The sequence below is a fragment of the Psittacula echo genome, assembly GCF_963264785.1.
Source record: "Psittacula echo genome assembly, chromosome: 1".
In the NCBI taxonomy this organism is placed as follows: domain Eukaryota; kingdom Metazoa; phylum Chordata; class Aves; order Psittaciformes; family Psittacidae; genus Psittacula; species Psittacula echo.
In genome coordinates this window covers 129,049,012-129,066,844 of record NC_137735.1, presented here as the reverse complement: position 1 = coordinate 129,066,844, position 17,833 = coordinate 129,049,012, and the positions used below count along the sequence as shown (strand labels likewise).

Sequence of the window (17,833 nt, the reverse complement as noted above, 5' to 3'; positions counted from 1 at the left end):
TAGAAGCTATCAGGTTAGTCCCAGAGGGATGAGGCCTTACAAAGACAAGAATCTGGGACAGAGAGGTTTTAGGGGGAGTTTGTCAATGGGCTACTGAAAAGGAGCAGAAAGGTACAATGTTTTAAATTATCCTCTTAGCCTTCATGCAAATCTTGAGGAGAGGTGATTTGTCCTTATTTGTCATGAAGGGTGTTCCTCTTTAATGTCAGGAATGGTGTTACCCCCTGGGGTGGAGCAAGGGGCCCATTTGGCCATCATTTGATGTATGGGAGAACAGGAATTCCCACACTTTCACCTGCTTCAGGAACACTTTTCGTTGCTCTTTTATGTTTAGTTTTGAGGTGGGTACAGCCCTGACCTTCCAGACTTTGCAGGAGGATGTCACCCCTTCTCTCTTCCTTCTCCTTGTTATAGCAGCAGCTCCTGGCTGTAGGCGCAGGCATACAAGGAGCCAGGCAGCCGCCCAGGCATGAATCACTGCCTGGGTGCTCCCAGTGCCCTCCTTTCCTCTTCCAAGGAAACGGGAAGGGAAAGCACCAGCAGAATTCTAGCCGACTTGCTAGAAACAGTTCCACCATGATGTTTAACAGAGGCTTCAGTCTGCAATTAGCACAGCTCTGATGTGTAATAAGGAATTGAATGGTGCTTCTCCCATAGGATCTGGGAGAATAAAGAGGAGAGGTAAAGTTAGGGTATAACTAACTAGTTACGAAATGATGTTTAAAATCCCTGTTCAGCAGAAACTAGCTAAAGCAGCATATGATTTGCAAGCTGAACAGTATTTGCTTAACAAGGCACTTGTGCACATTACTGCTATTAAGTAATCAATACACCTGGGTGCAGGGCACACAGTTTATTGTTCCTCCTTTGCTTTGCTCTGACTCAGCACTGAATCTATGTGATTGTGCAGGTATTACCCAGGCAGCTAGAAAGTTTCTTGTGATAAACAGTGGTGTAGCCAAGAAAAACAACAACAAACAGATCAGGCATATTTTTCCCTGTCTGATTCTTGCAAGGTTGTTTTATTGTCTTTTTTCTATTTAACTAGAACCTCAGCTTGGTGCTTCTCTGCAGCCCAACTCTTCACATCACCTACTGCCTTCAGGAACCCGTCTAACAGACAATTCATCTTTCAGCGTGTTCACACTTGCACAATTACAATAAGTGGAAGAAATTTCCTCTATTCACAGCAAACAATGGAAAGGATTGCATTTACCTTTCTGCTTAAAGCCAGAAAAGAATGGCTTTCAGAGCAGGTTATGAAACTCCCTGCTTCTCAGGTCAGGTTTGTGTCACAGGAAGGTGACCATGTGCTGTCATTCCCCACAGCCAGTTACTTATTAGAGCTGCAATAGCCTTGTCCTAGAGATACAGTTTTCTTCCTCAGAGATCCTAAACCATAGCATGTTTTCCACTGCAAAAGAAATAAATTTCAATGCCTAAAAATGCTGCAGCTCAGCTTCTCCACCTGCTTTTATGATGAGATGTAGTATTTTGCCCTGTGTTCAGCTATGGGCAGCCAGCACACAACTAGAAGAAACTGCAACCCTTGTGTGCTAGCACATCATCTGGGCTCTAATCAAAGGCATGAAGGAAACTGCCCTCCTGATGTGGTACCAAACACAGGTGCCTAGCGAGACTTTCTGCTCTGAAGCATCCCTTTAGGCCTGAGCTCAGCAAGGTGAGCTTGACCTACTGGAACGAGTAACCATCTAAAATTAGGCATGTCTTAAGCACTTTGTCAGGCTCAAGGTTCTAGGTTTGGCTGCAGACTTAGTCTCTTCCAGCACTGCTCTCAACAATGAGCTCCTTCCACTCCATCCCCACCCATCCGAGTCTTTGGGGAATGTTGCCATGGATTTCCACGGGACACAAAAGAGTCCATATTGGAAGAACCCTGTTAAGGTTGCTAGGCGTAAATATTGACTTAACGGCTCTTCCGCCTTTTTTCTTTTTTAAGAACAGATTTGTTGGCCACGGCTGGAAAAATAAAATGATGGAGTATGCAGTGATTCACTCTGGCACTCACACAAACATGCAGATCAGTTGGCTGGCAGCTCGCTCCTCTGTTAGCAGAACATCGCTTCTAAAATGTGTCATTTTGTTTTGGCAGCAAGAGCATCCAAGCCCACAGACACAGAGATAAAATCTCCTACCTTCCATGTACTCTGCATGGGGAGTGCTGACCTTCCCCAACACAGAACAGTGGATTAATAGCTCAAATAGCTTTTTAGTTGAGACACACAGAAGGACTGACAATCATTTCACACTGAAAGCTCAGCCCAGAGATCTCCCTTCTTGCACCCACTCCTCTGAGTTTGCTGGCACAAGAAATGACCTCAAAATGAACTGCAGGTAAGACTTTTCATTCAGAAGTCTTTTTATTTGAAAGCAGTGTGAAGGCTGCTTCACAGACAATAAATATTAAACCAGACAGTAACCACTGTGACAAAAGTTCACACAGGAAGCCAGCAGCAGAAGTGAGAGGAGGATCAAGGGTCATTTGATTCATGTTTTCATCATCAGGTGCTACTCCCACAGTACTCCATGCATAAACCTTTAATTCTGACTTTAAAAACCATAATTTAAAATATGACTGCAACACACAACATGATTCAAACCCTTTTCCATATTGGTTCTGCCAGATCTGGATGATTTGGCAGGACTGGAAGGGAACAAACCTCCACCAAGGCAGCTTTGGTGGACAAAGCATATGTGATACTTGTGTGTACCAGTCCTAGTCATGGCCAATACAGTCCCTGACTGTCCCAAGACACACAGGGGCACAAGCAGCTCATTGAGAGCTGGCAAAGCTGCAGAGAGTACGTTCAAGATTCCACACTCCAGAAGCAGAGGAACCTCAAGAGTTGCATTTCACAGCATTTGGCAGATATCTGCCAGAAAGTAAGGACCTCATCAGGAGGAAGACAAAAACCTAATGATGGAATTTAGGAGGAGAAGGTCCAGTGGCAGACAAGAGATCCTTCCTTAAAGGATCACAAGGAGTTTGCTTGGTGTACTTTGGGACTTTTATTCCTTTGGAGTTTAAGCACTCACCATAATACCAGAAAGTGAGACAAGGATCAACACACATTTGCATATTTGTATTTGCTTTGCATCCGTCCTCTGTGTCTCTACACCTTCCTCTCAGGGAACAGGGACCTATTCCTCCTGGCAGGCATCTTCTATGCACATTGCCTTCAAAACTGGCAGTCAGTGCAAGGCTGCAGCACCTCACAGCCATGCAGAGCAGCCCAGAGCTCTGGCATCCTACCCACTACTTAGACCACACACAAACTAGCAATCCCCACTCAGTATTAAACTACAAGAAGCAAAAGCAAGGACTCCTAGATACCTTTGGAGCTTAGCAACAGCCACTCAGGATCCACTCCACCTCTCCAAAATCTATTTTTACTGACAGCTTTTGAAGCAGAGAATTCATCAAACAGAGAAACAGGTTGATATCCCCCCCTCCTCAACTGTAGGCAGATCCAGTTTGTTATTTTCTAAGTGTTTCCTTGGTGGCACATACACATTCAACACTGTGTCTACTAGCAAAGATGTCTATTTTCAGAATAAATACAATCACATGCAAAGTTTGTATTAGCAACAACTAGGTAGAAGACATCAGGAGATAAAAAAGGATAAATCTCTCTTTTGGTCACAATGTCCATAGGACAAGAGACCAAGTAGATCTAACTGTAGGAATCCTTACTGCATGCCAATATTGCTGCGCTTATACCCACACATGAGTATCAGGGAACAAAGTTATTAGCCATTATTACCTGGCAATGGAAAGTCAGTTATTACCTGGAAAGTCAGTTATTAGCCATTATTACCTGGCAATGGCAATGGCAGCAGTTGAGCTTTATGAGAGGTTCACATTAACACCACACACCAAGTCAACATGCTGCATTTATCACTGGGCTTACATTGTAATGACCTGATACAAGTCCAGCAATGAGCAGGCAACTGCAACAAATTCTTGTAGCTGTTTGGAGCCCCACTTATGTCCCTCCACTAAAAAGGATCCCCTTTGCCTACTGAGAAGGCTCAGTTTGCCCCTGAACCTGTTCCTTTAGCTTAGGCTGCCTGAGCACTTAGTTCAGAAGTATCTAGTTAAAGATTTAGGGCCAGTTTTGTCACATGGTGCCATCAGCTTCTACATGACCAAGAGCTGGGCCAAGAAGTCCCACTAGAGTGCAGCAAGAATCAGAATGCCCCAGTCCATCATGAACTTCTGTATCATTGTACTACCTTCAATTCAATCAGAAAAGAAGGTACTTTTAGAAGTTTAAAACAAGTTACGTGGACCAAGCCTAATGCAAACAATCTCTTTCCATTTCTTGGAAAGAAAGTCAAGAGTGGCAAGTTCCGATCCAGGTATCTCAGGTAAGGTGAGACGAATCCCTCCTTTAGTGCATAAGATGAAAAAGAGATAAGGATCAAGCTCCTAATGACTTCACTGAATTCATAGTAATCGGAATTGTGAACTGAGGGAAAAATATACACTGTGGACAATCCTTCAAGGATAAGTCCTCCTTCCAGAAGTGACAGAGATTTCTCTCCATGTTACAGGTTATCACCTATATATCTCCTATAACAACACATAGCAGGCCATAGTTTTAGAGCAATTTGTATAGAGACTGTTTTATGTACTTGGAGATTATAACCCTGCTCTTGCTCTCTTCAAAGCCAGTGACCCAGCTGCTGAGAAGAGCAGTGGATAAAGTCTTTTTATGGCATCATAGGCTTTACTCCAGCCTAAATCCTCTTCTTTCCCACTCTGCAGTCATCCAGATGTATTAATACAAAAGATAACCATAGCATTTTCCACTATATTTTCAGCTTCAATCTTGTCTGCCTGTGATGCGCTAAGCAACCTGCCAGTCACACTTGTCAATCACTGTTCCTGCTCCTTAAATGCAACAGGCTCATTGAAGTCAAGAAGCAGAAATGAAAGTCTGATACTTACTTTCTCAGGACTGCAATTTCATTCTCTATGCTGCTTTCTTTTCCCTTCAGTGCTTTCTTGGGAATGCACTTGACTGCAAAGAGTTTCCCACTTGCTCTCTCTTCAGCCAAAACAACTTCAGAGAATGCACCCCTGAAAGAAGAAAAGAAAAACCCTAGTTTTAAGTGGTGCCTTTTGTTTGGAAGCTGTTAACTGAAATGTATCACTGAATAAAGTTCTTCTTGCGCCTTTTGGAAGTTGCTTTTATTAACCACAGTAATAGCATTATGAGCATCTTTGCCTTTACAAACATACGCAGACATTCACACTGATGCAAAGCACTAAAGGCTTACCAAATACAACACTTTTAATAAAGGACCATAGTCCCAGCAGAGGTATGAGCAAAGCTTGAAGATCAGAAAATACCATTTCTGCACACAAAGGCATGGACCATGATCCGTGCTGATTTAATGATGATGTAGTTTTTCCCTTTCTGAGGTTTTTGGAGGAGCAGCACAAATTCCCTAGGACTCAGTGACGCACCAGTGTCAAGAGTACTCCCGGTTCCTCAGTGACCACAAGAGGTCAGGGCCTTCACTTTGGTCCTCACTGACAGCCCAGAGCATCTCCTCACCCTTGGCTCAACCCTGACTCAGACAGGGAAGCAGTGTCAGACCTTCTCTATGTGTACTGAGTTATTCCACAACACAAACTGCTGTGTGTAACCACTAAAGCCAAAGGATTGAATTAAATCACAGGTCCAAACAGCCTCCCTATGGTTACCCCAGAGAGGATTACACAAATAATGAAACTTCATCACAGCAGTCAGCCACTAATTGCTGAGAGTGGGCAGTGCCTCTCCTCCATTTGATTATTCCATAACAGTGTATTATTTCTTGCACTTTCATCACTTCCTCCAAAGCATCTGGACCTGACTGAGAAAAGGCCAGGAAAATGTTACAGTCTGTGCTATATATACATTTTTTTCTGTTCTCGCAATGTTTTCTGAGCATTCAAGTACCATTTAGACACTGCTGGTCTGGACAAACCTTTGTTGTGGCATACTAGGACCATTATCATTTTCTGGTGCTTGTTACTGGTGCAGCAGTGAGGTACTGGGCCAGACAGAAGACTGGCCTGACGAGGAACAGCAAATCTGTGCTCCTATTCACCAAAACCTCTTCCTAAAGCACCCGCTTTGTCCAAGAGTGATCAGAGACAAGGACTTGTCTAACCAGATCACAACTGAAGCATCCACCAGCTGAAGGTTCATATTTTATTTATACAAATAAAGAGGCAGGAAGCTTTCCTTTATTACTTCCCACCCATCAATAGATTATTCTGCTCCACTACATAGCCCTCTGTGAACAATGCTCAGGAGCATGTTAAGCAAACCCAACCACACTCAAGCCCACCCTGAAGGTGTTAATGTTTGACCACAGCCTCATTTAGCTACCACAAACTTTCTCTGACTTTCACTCCCCACAACTGCTTGTGGATAAAAAGAAGCATTTCCTTTCCTGACCAGCCTCTTCTTTAAGTCATGAACTTCGATGACACAACCAAGCAGCTCAACCAACGGTTCCTGAGTTGCAAAACTTCTGAATGAATCATTAAGCCTGTGGATAAGCAAAAGGAAGAGGCTGCTGCTTTGGAAAGCAAGCACCTGTTTACCCAGAAATGCCTTTGTAGCCAGCAGTGATAGGGAAATGGTGACGGGAAGCTTAGGAATGGATGCAAAGAGACTTTTGCAAACTGGTCCGGCGGACGTTTGACAGCTTGTGACGCTCTGAACCAAGAACATTTTGCCTCATTTCTGCTAAAAAAGACAGACTCTGACTACATTCACGCCACTCTTAACTACGGGAATGATTCACTGTTTTCTGCTTTGTGTATTATCTACCATGGCACGTCAGAGCATCATGGACTCTAAATTAGAGTCCACACAACTCATCCTAATGGCTTGTGCAATCAAACCACTCAAACTGTTTTTGAAGACATATTGTTTGCTTTCCTATTACCAACAGTCCCAGTCATTTGGTTCACCAAATGAAGATTTCGTCCTAACCCTCATGCTTGGGACGGTCAGACCAGAACTGCAATAAAATCCTTTTACTGGAAAGCCCTGAGATCTCTCAGTGCTTATCAGCTTTGGTTGCAGACCAGGGTGCTCAGAAACATACAGGACTGCTCCCAGCTATATTTCATGAACCCTTTAAACCCCAACTGCTTAAGCTTTCAACACTGCACTTCACTCCAGCTGTGTCTTGAACAAGCTTTTTCCTTCAGTTAAATGCCATTAAAAGCAGCATATTCATACTGGTCATTCACTGATCATACAACCCTCCCAGCATTTATGATATTATGAAAACACAGAGAAATCTCATCCCAATCTGGATTTCATTGCTGTTCTCAGACAACAAAATAAAGGAAATCCCTTTATTTCCCTCTATGCAATAAAGGCAGCTTTGGGAAACACCTCTATTTCAGCTGCCTTCACTGTGCTGCTGGATTTCTTTCTCCACTTACCAGGGCAGCCACGTGGTTCAGTGCTTGGAAACAGCCTCTGTGGATTTAAATGACATTTTTTTCAGGAGCTCCAAGATACTCATAAAACCCAATTTCATATCTCCTTAACAATATTTCTCATTAAAGCATGAAATAAGCTGAACCTCAACTAAAGCATCTGCTCACATGTCAACCCTCGGCACTGACAGGGCGCTTTTTCACATCGAATTTTATATGAGGCCATGTCATGAAATTGATGGTGCTGGGAAGAGCCCCCAGGCAATGGCGGGGGAGCACTGGGGTGGATCTGCCGGGAAGGCAGGAGGGAGATGCCAAGCAGTCTGCACTATCCTGTGCAGCATATGTGCTCCTGTGTCCACAGAGCAAGCGGGTTGGGGAGAGCAAGAAATCAATGGACAAAAGGTAAGTGATGTGGTAAAAGGAAAGGGAAGGGAGGGAACAGATGCAGATAGGGATCAAAGTGTTAAACACAGACTGAGAGGAACCAATGGTATAGGGCAAGAAGAAAGAAATTTAGCAGGGAGCATCAGCAAGGAAAAGGCAGCAAAGACACTCCTGGAGTCTGCTGGAGTCAGGGGAGAGTCAGAAATAATAGTGAATAGACGGGCAAGCAATTATCATATTTCAAACATATAGCTGAATTCATCCACCCTTAATGAACCTATCCAACCCCCACTAAACCCCTCTTGACTCATGCATGAATAGATAAATACGAAAGACAAAGTCAGAAAGACAAGGCTGCTCATTTTCTTGCTACCAGGAATACAGCTATGAGCAAATTGTCTGCCTCCTCAAAACCCTGGAACTACTGACTCGGCAGGCTTGTTAAAGATGACTTTTTTTTCTCCCCAAAGAATTAATGCGGCCTTTAAAATCAAGACATTAATGAAGGAAGCGATTTATCTCTAAGAATTTACTATGATTCTTTATTGGGGATTAAACATTAATTATATACAAAGTTCTATAGAGAAGTTTGGATTTGGAAAATGTTGCATTTTACACCATCAAAGTGACAGGACTTCTTGTTAAAAGCACACGGCTTCCATTAAGCATCATCAAGTTATCTTCTATGATAAAAAAAGGAAAAAAAACTATAGAGGAGATGTTGGACAACCAGAATGCTACATGTCTGCAGCTCAGACAGGGCTCTGGATTAAAACCCCACCTCTCCTAGGAGGTATCTTATGGTCTCTACAACACATTATGTTCCCAAGACCTATTTGCAACCCATATGCCAGTATCTCCATGGTCATCGCAACGAGCTGGAAAGCGATTCAGAAACCTCTTCATCAATCTTGCATTTTGAACCAGGCAGTTTTGTCTGGAATTTCATGTATGGAGAAAACACCATTTCTGTGAAGGTCACAAGCAAACAGGGATATTTTTTTATTCTGTGAAATACTGAGATACTGAGAAGGTGTTTGTGAAAATATTTGGTGAATTTTATTCTCCTTCCTCCTCCAAAAAATATGGTTGAAAAAAAAGTATTTTCACACCCTGATACAGATACTTTTTTTTTTTAAATAGGGAGAAGAGGTTAAGTTATTAAAAGTTATGATTTTAAAGCCATCTACAATGGTTGGAATGCCTCATTCTCTTCAGATGGGAAAGAAGTAATTGCAGCCTTCCCAACCTGCTGTAAACCCCGCCTCTGCCTCTCTAAAGAAAGGCTTCAGCACCCTTCAGGAGCTCTCCTTGTCCTGCCTGGACATTATAGCAAACAAATAAAAAACCAGCACAGTTTTGAGGAAGTAGGACAGCGATGGAAATGGGTGAGAAACTTCTGCAAAATCAAACCACCTTTAGCTGCTGAGATAAATGCACGACAACAACCTATTTTTGCAAGTTTTGACCATGTTACCATTTACTCTAGAGGATCCATTCTTTTCAAACTTCTAATTAAGGCATAGAATAATTTTATGATCTAGATCACTTTTAATATGATTAGGAATAATTGGGGGGGGAAAGAGAGGTTAAATGACTTAATGAGTGACACTGAGATAATGGCAAATTTTAGAAGGTGATCAAGATGTTATGACTTCTCACCCTTTTGCATGTATCATGCATCTGGTCCGTGCAGATCTTACGAGATGCCAATCTTTTATAGTTTTAATTATTTCTCATCTGGTTATTTTCTTTAATCTAGATTTAAAGATAGGACTTTAACATTAACATTATAATACAAATACCATTCATACCTAAACAGACTGGATTTTCTATTAGAAAACAATGGTTGTAAGGCTAGGCTATCCTGCAGATCAAAGCAAAATAAAGGACAAGTAACTTTTTCCTTCATCTGTTTGAACTATAATTTAATATGAACACTTAATTTCTGAAATACAATGAACAACATAGACTGTGACAGCAAGTCTATTGTTATTCTCAAAAAGAATTACTGTCACAAAAATACTGACAAACTGAAGACAAAGAGTTGATGGAGGGATAAAACTTCATTTTTCCATTTGCAGAGACCTCCATGTTGAGCAGTTTTCCACTACATTAGAAGGTGCTCTGTCATACTAAAATCAACAGACATAGCCAGGAAACAGATTTTACGTCTTTGGGCTGTGTATAGCTAATGATCTTAATTATGATACACTTGGTTTTCTGTGTGGACTTTACCACAGCCAAACCATGGGGGAAAAAAACAGCAAACACTCATCATCGGAAAAATAAACCATGTCCACAGTGAAGATTAACCTGAGATGGGACACTCACTGAATCAAAGTGAGACTGTCAAAGCAGGCCATTTCTGTAACATGGCTTTGGCAACCACACACAGATTGTGTTCCTTGATTCCCCAAAGAAAGGTTACTTTGAAGTGCACCACAAACAGAGGCAGGTATGTAAGAGAAAGTCTTCTCTGGCATTTTCACAGCTTTTCCCATGGCCGTCAAGGAGTTAACTGTGGGATGAGCACAGGCTCTGCATAACCAGCACACACCAGGTTGATTCTGGTCATAGAATCATAGAACAGTTAGGGTTGGAAAGGATCATCAAGTTCCAACCCCCCTGCCATGGGCAAGGACCCCCCACACTAAACCATGTCACCTAGGGCTCTGTACAACCTGGCGTTGAACACTGCCAGGGTTGGAGCATTCACAGCTTCCTTGGGCAACCCATTCCAGTGCCTCACCACCCTCACAGTAAAGAACTTCTTCCTTATATCCAATCTAAACTTCCCCTGTTTAAGTTTGAACCCATTACCCCTTGTCCTATCACTACAGTCCCTAATGAAGAGTCCCTCCCCAGCGTCCTTATAGGCCCCCTTCAGATACTGGAAGGCTGCTATGAGGTCACCATGCAGCCTTCTCTTCTCCAGACTGGTTCTCTACTAAATCCTTTCCTCTGCACCAGTCATGTTCTATATTTTTTTATTAAATTTTCTACTCAGTCATTTCTGTCACACATCTTCATTGTACCACATTCCAGGCTCATCCCAACATAAACTCAATGAAGTTTTTCTTTCCAAAGTCATGTCCATGAATGTCTGACAGCTGTGTGAAAATGAATTTACAATGAAATTTTTCAGTAGGTCGGTGATGTCTGAATTCAAAGTTAACAAAACTGAAGTGTGGAGGGTGTTTTTACCCAGCCAAGAGCAAAGGAGAAGGATTTCAGTACTATTATTCATGGTACAGAAGTCAAATATCCTTACACAATTCCCAAGAGGTGAATATAAATTTATCGGAAGAGAAACACACACTGCCTAATCGGGTTGAAGCCATCTATTTTTTAGAGTGCAAATGCTTTTTCTAGCTATTCTCATTCATCAAACACACAGTCCCAACCGTGCAGCCCCTTCTATGGGAATGCTTCCTCTGCCTGGGCAAGAGCAGAGCAATAGGATCTCTGTATTAACACTGGCATTTTTAACCTCGTCACTCATTTAACTTCCACTAAGCCACCCAGCCACTACTGAAAATGCTGGTTTCCAACTTGGGGCCCAGTGTTTGCTGTAACATCAGACATGGCTCTGCCCTGGGCTCTGTCTGACCCTGGTTCCTTCACCAGGACTGACCCTGATTCCCACCCACAATGATGTCCCCCATTCCCACAGAGATGCTCAGGGCTGTGGCTGCTGTTACTCATCGCAGATGATGAACAGCACTTCAACTGTGCCAAAATGCTATAGCCTGATGGACACTCAAACAACAATGGCAAGGGGCAAAAATACTCTTTGATGGTGTTCCCTGTAGCAAGGAGCAATGGACCTTTCTGGACCACCTTTCTGGACCACTGACACATTTCTCTATGCCCTAAGCCATTGCCCTGTGCCAATACCTGCAGCATTTTGACCAAGGTAGAAGGTGCATTAAGATAAGACCATTGGGGTCTTCCAATGAGCAGCCACTTCCTCACAGTGTGAGAAAAGCCCAGGAATCACCATGCCCAGGGGTGGGCAGCACATCCCCAGGTCTAGACTTCATCTCTCCAACCACCTTTGCTGCTCCTTCTCTAACATAATTGCAGGGAGAGAGGAGTCACATTAATACACAGAGCTCTGCTGGGACTTATAGCCACGACCATAACAGAGACACCCGACAGTATCATACTGAAGGTAGAGCTTCCCTTCCCTCCTTACAAACCAGTTTGGTTTTCTCCCTCCATTACAGGGTGACTCACTGTGATAGAATGAGCAGCACAAAGCTTTCATCTTGCATAGTCACCAAAAGTGTTTGGGTTTAAACTTCCATTTTTTGGGGTACTATTATCTACAGTTACAACAGCAGCTTAGTGTTTTGACAGGTTTTGTCACCAGAGTCAGCTGCAAGAAGTTTAATGCCAATTTAAGGCTTATAATTTCTTCTTGTTTAGCTACCCAATATTTTATACTCTCAGTGAAAAAAAATAAAAATAAAAAATAATAAAAAAAAAAAAAACCAAACATCAAAAAAATAGAATTAAGGATTGAAAATCCGTGTCAGCTACTTAAAGGAAAGCTACTTGGAGGAGAAAGACTTCTATGAAGTCAGAAAACAATTTAAAGTTGTACATGATAAAGCATGAATTTATAACAATATAGTCAAGGTGGTTTCCTTCACACCCCAGTCTCTTCCCCTGAACGACCTCCATCAGAACACAATCACCTTGTTAATGGCCAACAATCATTTCCACCCAAGTCAAAAATTGCTGGAAACCATTCAGACCATTCTGTAGTCGAAATCAGTTCTTTACTCCGGGATGAATTTCAAGTTCACAGCAGGGCATGGCACACACCACCAGCATTCCTTGCCACTGAGAAACTCCCTTCTCTTCCTTCAAGCACCATGTTGTGAGGCATCAGAGAAGGTGCCACACTGCTCCATTGCATCCTGAGCACTTCCCTGGCCCATCAATGAGCCAGCTCAGCTCCCACTTGGAAGGCCAGCAGGGAAAAGCCATGTTTCAGACCTGTACTGTAATGCAAGCAGGAGAGCAGAGCACTGCTGGGATGACTTCCAGCCATGGGGATGGGAAATCCCACGGTGCTTGAAGCACTCCAACTCTTACACCAGCAGGGTGAAGGAACCAAAACACCAAGGGCCAAGGAGACTCCCAGGCAAGAAAAGCCATTACGTGCATACAGGATTCAGTGCCATAAATAGGCATATAGGTTCAAAGATGAATAAACCACATAAAGCACAGAAATTAAGCCCAAAAGAAAAGTTTCTGCAGAAGCTCTTCTCTTTCTGAGATGAACTAATTTGTTTTAGCTGCCTGGTGTATGCTAATTTAATAGGATGCTATGCAGTCTGTTCTGAGACAGTGATACATGGATACTAAAAGGGGAAACTAGCCCAGTGCAGATCCCCAGTCATGTTTGTTATTACAGTCCTCTTCTTTCCTGAACTGTTTGCTCCTTTCTTATTAATCCTGACCCCTATTAGAAAGGGAAGTATTGTCTTTACAGGCCTATTACATTTACATTACATCCTCAGTGGCAATCACAGTAAAGCTATCCAGAATCACAAGTAAAACATACAGCTTTCTGTACAGAGATCTTCCTTCCATTATACGCCTCACAAAGGAGCTGTTATGAAGTTTATTTTCTCCACCGATGATCACTTTCTTTCCAAAGTGAATATTTAAATACCTTTTTTTCACTTTCATCTTATAAGACCAAAGGAGCTCATTGTCTCCCAGGATTTATCTGATGGCAGCATTCGCACGAGGAAATAACCTTTCTTCTTCTAATAATGACCTCAAACCTTTCTTGAGGCAAAAGTGATCTCCACAGGATTTTTTCAAAGCACTTCCCTGTTCTGACACTGATCTATGCAGGGTCTATTACAACACATCTGATTTCTGGAGACCTTATCTGGCCAGTTAAAGCAGATTACACCAAATTGAAAAACCATGTTTCTTCTTTCATACAGAAGCTTAAGAAAAGATCTGGCATAGCATGGCACTTTCCAAGAGGCTGAACCAATTAAGGAACAACTAGATGACAGCGCATCTTTTAAAGTAAAGCCAAGCCAGTGCAGACACTATAGTTTTGCTTGCAACAATTCCTATGTTCATTCTAAAGAGAAGGTTTTAGTTAAGATGAAACTAGAAATTGCCTAAAGATCAAATAACTTCGAAGTTGTGTCTAAACAGTGGGAAATTCCCAATTCGTCAGGAGTTTTGCCTAAAGGTGTCTGGACCTTCACAAATCTAAGTTGCAGAAGTATATACAGCACCTCATTCCTTTGGGTGGTATTTATCTCTCTACAGAACAAAGCCAAAGTATCAGTTCTAGTGGTCTTCCTCAGTGATCATAAGCAAACAATTGTATTAATTGACCTATGATTTTCAAACACCAACCCTGTCCTTCATGAGCCCATTCTACATATGAGGGACTTGAGGAACAGGAACCACATGGGCCAATTCTTTTTGCTCAACTTTGATATTTTAAAAGCTGGGAGCTTTGCATAATCTAAAAATGACACCATCTTTTTGTACTCGAGAAACATCTCTAACAGATGATTACATCCCATCCAAAAATATATTGAAGGCAGCACACTATGACTCTGTAGGAATCCTTAAACCCTGTCAACCAAAAATCCTCTGCTTCATTTGGCGCCTAGCTCTGGTCAAAGAGCTCATCTCAGATGCATAGACATTAGCACCAAGATGCCTGTCAGACAGCTGCAATTAAGTTAAATGACTTTCAGCCTTAGGATCCAGTCTTACTTCCAGAGAAACCAGAGTTATCACCCAGAATGAAAGTTTTCTGACCACATTTCAGTGGGTTGTTGACATCTAAGCTATTCCCCCATGGCCAAGAGATGGCCATTACGGCAGTGCTGGGTTAACTATCTAACACTGGTCAAATGTGTCGCACCCTAAACACATCTCTTGGTCTTTGCTGAGTGCGAAGGGAGCTTAGGGGGAGAGATGAAAATATCTACAGCGTGGACACTTTGAAAGCTAGGGCAAACAAATCTCCTTGCCAACTCATATGACCTGAGTATATAGAACAACCACATATTTAAAACAGCAGTAGCAGTTGTATGCCTCAACGCCTATGATCACAGCATGGCTTCTGCCTATTCTCAGGACAAATTTAGATTAGTTAATCAGACCATGAAACCAAGGCACATCTCCCGGAATCTGCTTTTTCCAGTTTAATCCTTTAGACCCAATCTACAGCCTCCAGTCAGGAAGTGCTCCCCATGAACATGATGAGCAGCCACTGAAAGAAGAGGCCACAGGGTTCAGAGCTGTCACAAGCACAGCTGAACAATTCCCATTGTGTAAGAGCTCTTCTGTGCCGCTATGAAACTCTAATTGACTTGTTCTCATCCTGTTGTTACCCAGCCAGCCACTCTCGCATATCTGTTTTAAATATTTGGACTAAAAATGATGTGTACTTTGTACCCTCGCCCACTGCAAGTTATAGCTTAGAGTTAACAAAAAAGAAGACACACACAATTCAGTACAATGGAATATAAATTGTTTCATAGCTCAGGACTGAACTCTGGTACGAAAAGCCACCACAGGATATCCAGAGGTCCATCTGCAGTCCTACTTCCAATGGCCACCTCTTAAAACACTAGAAGAGTGTTTACTTTCGTACTTCCCAGCCTCTTTGCTCATGTATCCACATGCAGTTTCACGTCTGAGCTAAAGAACGTTACGAAATCTTAGCAAACTGGTTTGCCTAGTAACTGGCAAGCTTGAAAATAAACATTTTGGCAAACATGATTTTAGCGTAACTGTACACAGAAGTTACCAGGCATTCTGAAACTCACGGAAACTTCCCCAAAAAGAATTGCCACACACCTTCCAGGTGGCCAAGCCTCGGTCAATCTCACTCAAATCTCACTGCAAAAAGGGGTTTCCTTTCAGCTTCTCTTGATGAGGAATTTCTCTGTGGCTCCATGTTTAAGGTGCTGTGTTGAGACTACTAAAGTTACTCACAAAATAGATGCAGCACCAGCACAATTTTGCTCCCATAATCTTATTGCTCTGGAGAAGCGAAGGCTCCAGGGAGACCTTAGAGCAGCTTTCAGTGCCTAAAGAGGCCGACAAAAAGCCTGGAGAGGGACTTTGCAGGGGCCTGTAGGGACAGGACAAGGGGGAATGGCTTTAAATTGAAAAAGGGTAGATTTAGATTAGACATTAGGCAGAAGTTCTTCACTCTGAGGGTGCTGAGGCACTGGCACAGGTTGCCGAGAGAAGCTGTGGCTGCCTCATCCCTGGTAGTGTTCAAGGACAGGTTGGATGGGGTTTGGAGCAACCTGTTCTAATGGAAGGTGTCCCTGGCCATGCGAGGAGGTTGGGACTGGAGGAGCTTTAGGGTCCCTTCCAGCCCAAATCATTTGATGATTCTGTTATTGACCATAAGAAAGGCTTTAAATTCCTGGTTTAATAGCAACTAGTTTAGTCTTCATAGAAAACAATCAGTAATCTATTTACCAACCCTACTGATAAGGAGATGAAGACTGAAGACCTCCAGATCTGCCTAGGCAAGCTGCTGCTACTGACCTTCACCTGGCTCACCAGAACTGTGACAGACTGACTGCCTGCAGCTTCAGCACACAGTACCAGCACACCTCAACTCTGGGCTACTCATGCCTTAATATGCTCCTTCTATTCTCCAGTAAGCAACAGCACGGGTGGAATCATTGTCAGTGTCACAAGCAGCTCATAAACACCAACCAAAGTCAACTGCTGCGCAGGGATGTCCTGTGTTGTAAAACTTCAACAGAAACAATCTGACAGCAACGCTGATTCCCTTTATCTGAAATGCAATCATTGTACATTATAGTCTCATAACACAATGAACGAGTTTCCTAGGAGATGACTGCCACGCTCCCTACCTATTTATAAAAATGAAATTTCTCAGAACTCATTTCCATCTCACGTTGACATGCTACACACACAGTGACAATCGCCACCACTGTGCTCCTCAGCCTTCATGCGGGTCCAGATAACCCAGCCCAAGCCTTGGACAGCAGGGCTGAGTGGTACCATAACATGCCCAATGAGCTGGATTGAGGGTGGGAAGAGGGACACAGCTCTTCAAACCTGACAGCAATAATTTCTGTGTTTCTTTGGAAGCTGTCGCATCATTTCAAACATGAATAAAAAGGATGTAGCATATTGTCCTCTCAGGTTGCGTGCACCCCAGAAGATGGAAGTCCCCCAGAAGGATTGCACAAGAACACTGACAGAATGACAAGGAACATTGGATTGCAGGAACCTCTCTCCCAGTGGACTATAAAGGTTATCTGAGAGCCAGTTCCCCCAAAATACCATCAGCAGCAGGCCACTGGCAGTGAATTGAGAAGCTAAACTGAGCCTGGTCCAGACAGTAAAAGCTGCCACAAGTTGCATGTGTTACAGGTGTGCTGTGGTTGGAAAGCCAGCCCACAGAAGAGATGGGCTGCAGAGTATCCGAAACAGGTTAAAAGTAGATTAAAGGGGAAAGTTAGAAAGATTCCAGAAATTTGGCTTCCTGGGGAGCTTCTGTTCATTGCCACTGAAAGGGCTTGAAGGGGAGGAAAGGTTGGACACTTAATCCTGACAGCAAGTGCACAAGTTGATCCCCGAGGTCAATTTAGGAATAGATCAAAATAAGATGGTGTCTCTCCCCACCGTTATCAGATAGGGAGGTTCACTATGAAGCAATAAGGTTTGAGTCCTTTAAAACATGACAGGTCAAAAGGATGCATAGGAAACTGCTGGAATAGCAGAAAAAGCATGATACATCCTTAGGGAAAAGAGTTTTGCTTTCTGCTATGAGTAAGAGCCAAATTTGATTAGAAACTTTATGCTCCCTGAAACAAAGCCCTTTCCCCATTAAACTATTTCAATTTCTAAGTGAATAAGAACTCACGCTAAAAAATGGAGACTTGAGGATACCAAGATGTAAACTCA

General features: G+C 42.8%; 1 protein-coding gene across 1 annotated transcript in view; it reads right to left on the bottom strand.

Annotated features, from left to right (window-relative positions):
• Window positions 1–17,833, bottom strand: part of CAMK1D (calcium/calmodulin dependent protein kinase ID) — a gene marked incomplete at its 5' end in the record, with an annotated part of 217,542 nt that overhangs the window by 116,946 nt on the left and 82,763 nt on the right. The window contains one exon of the mRNA XM_080636284.1: window positions 4,976–5,107. Within this exon, the coding sequence (XP_080492410.1) occupies window positions 4,976–5,107 (132 nt within the window). The remainder of the gene's footprint in view (window positions 1–4,975; window positions 5,108–17,833) is intronic.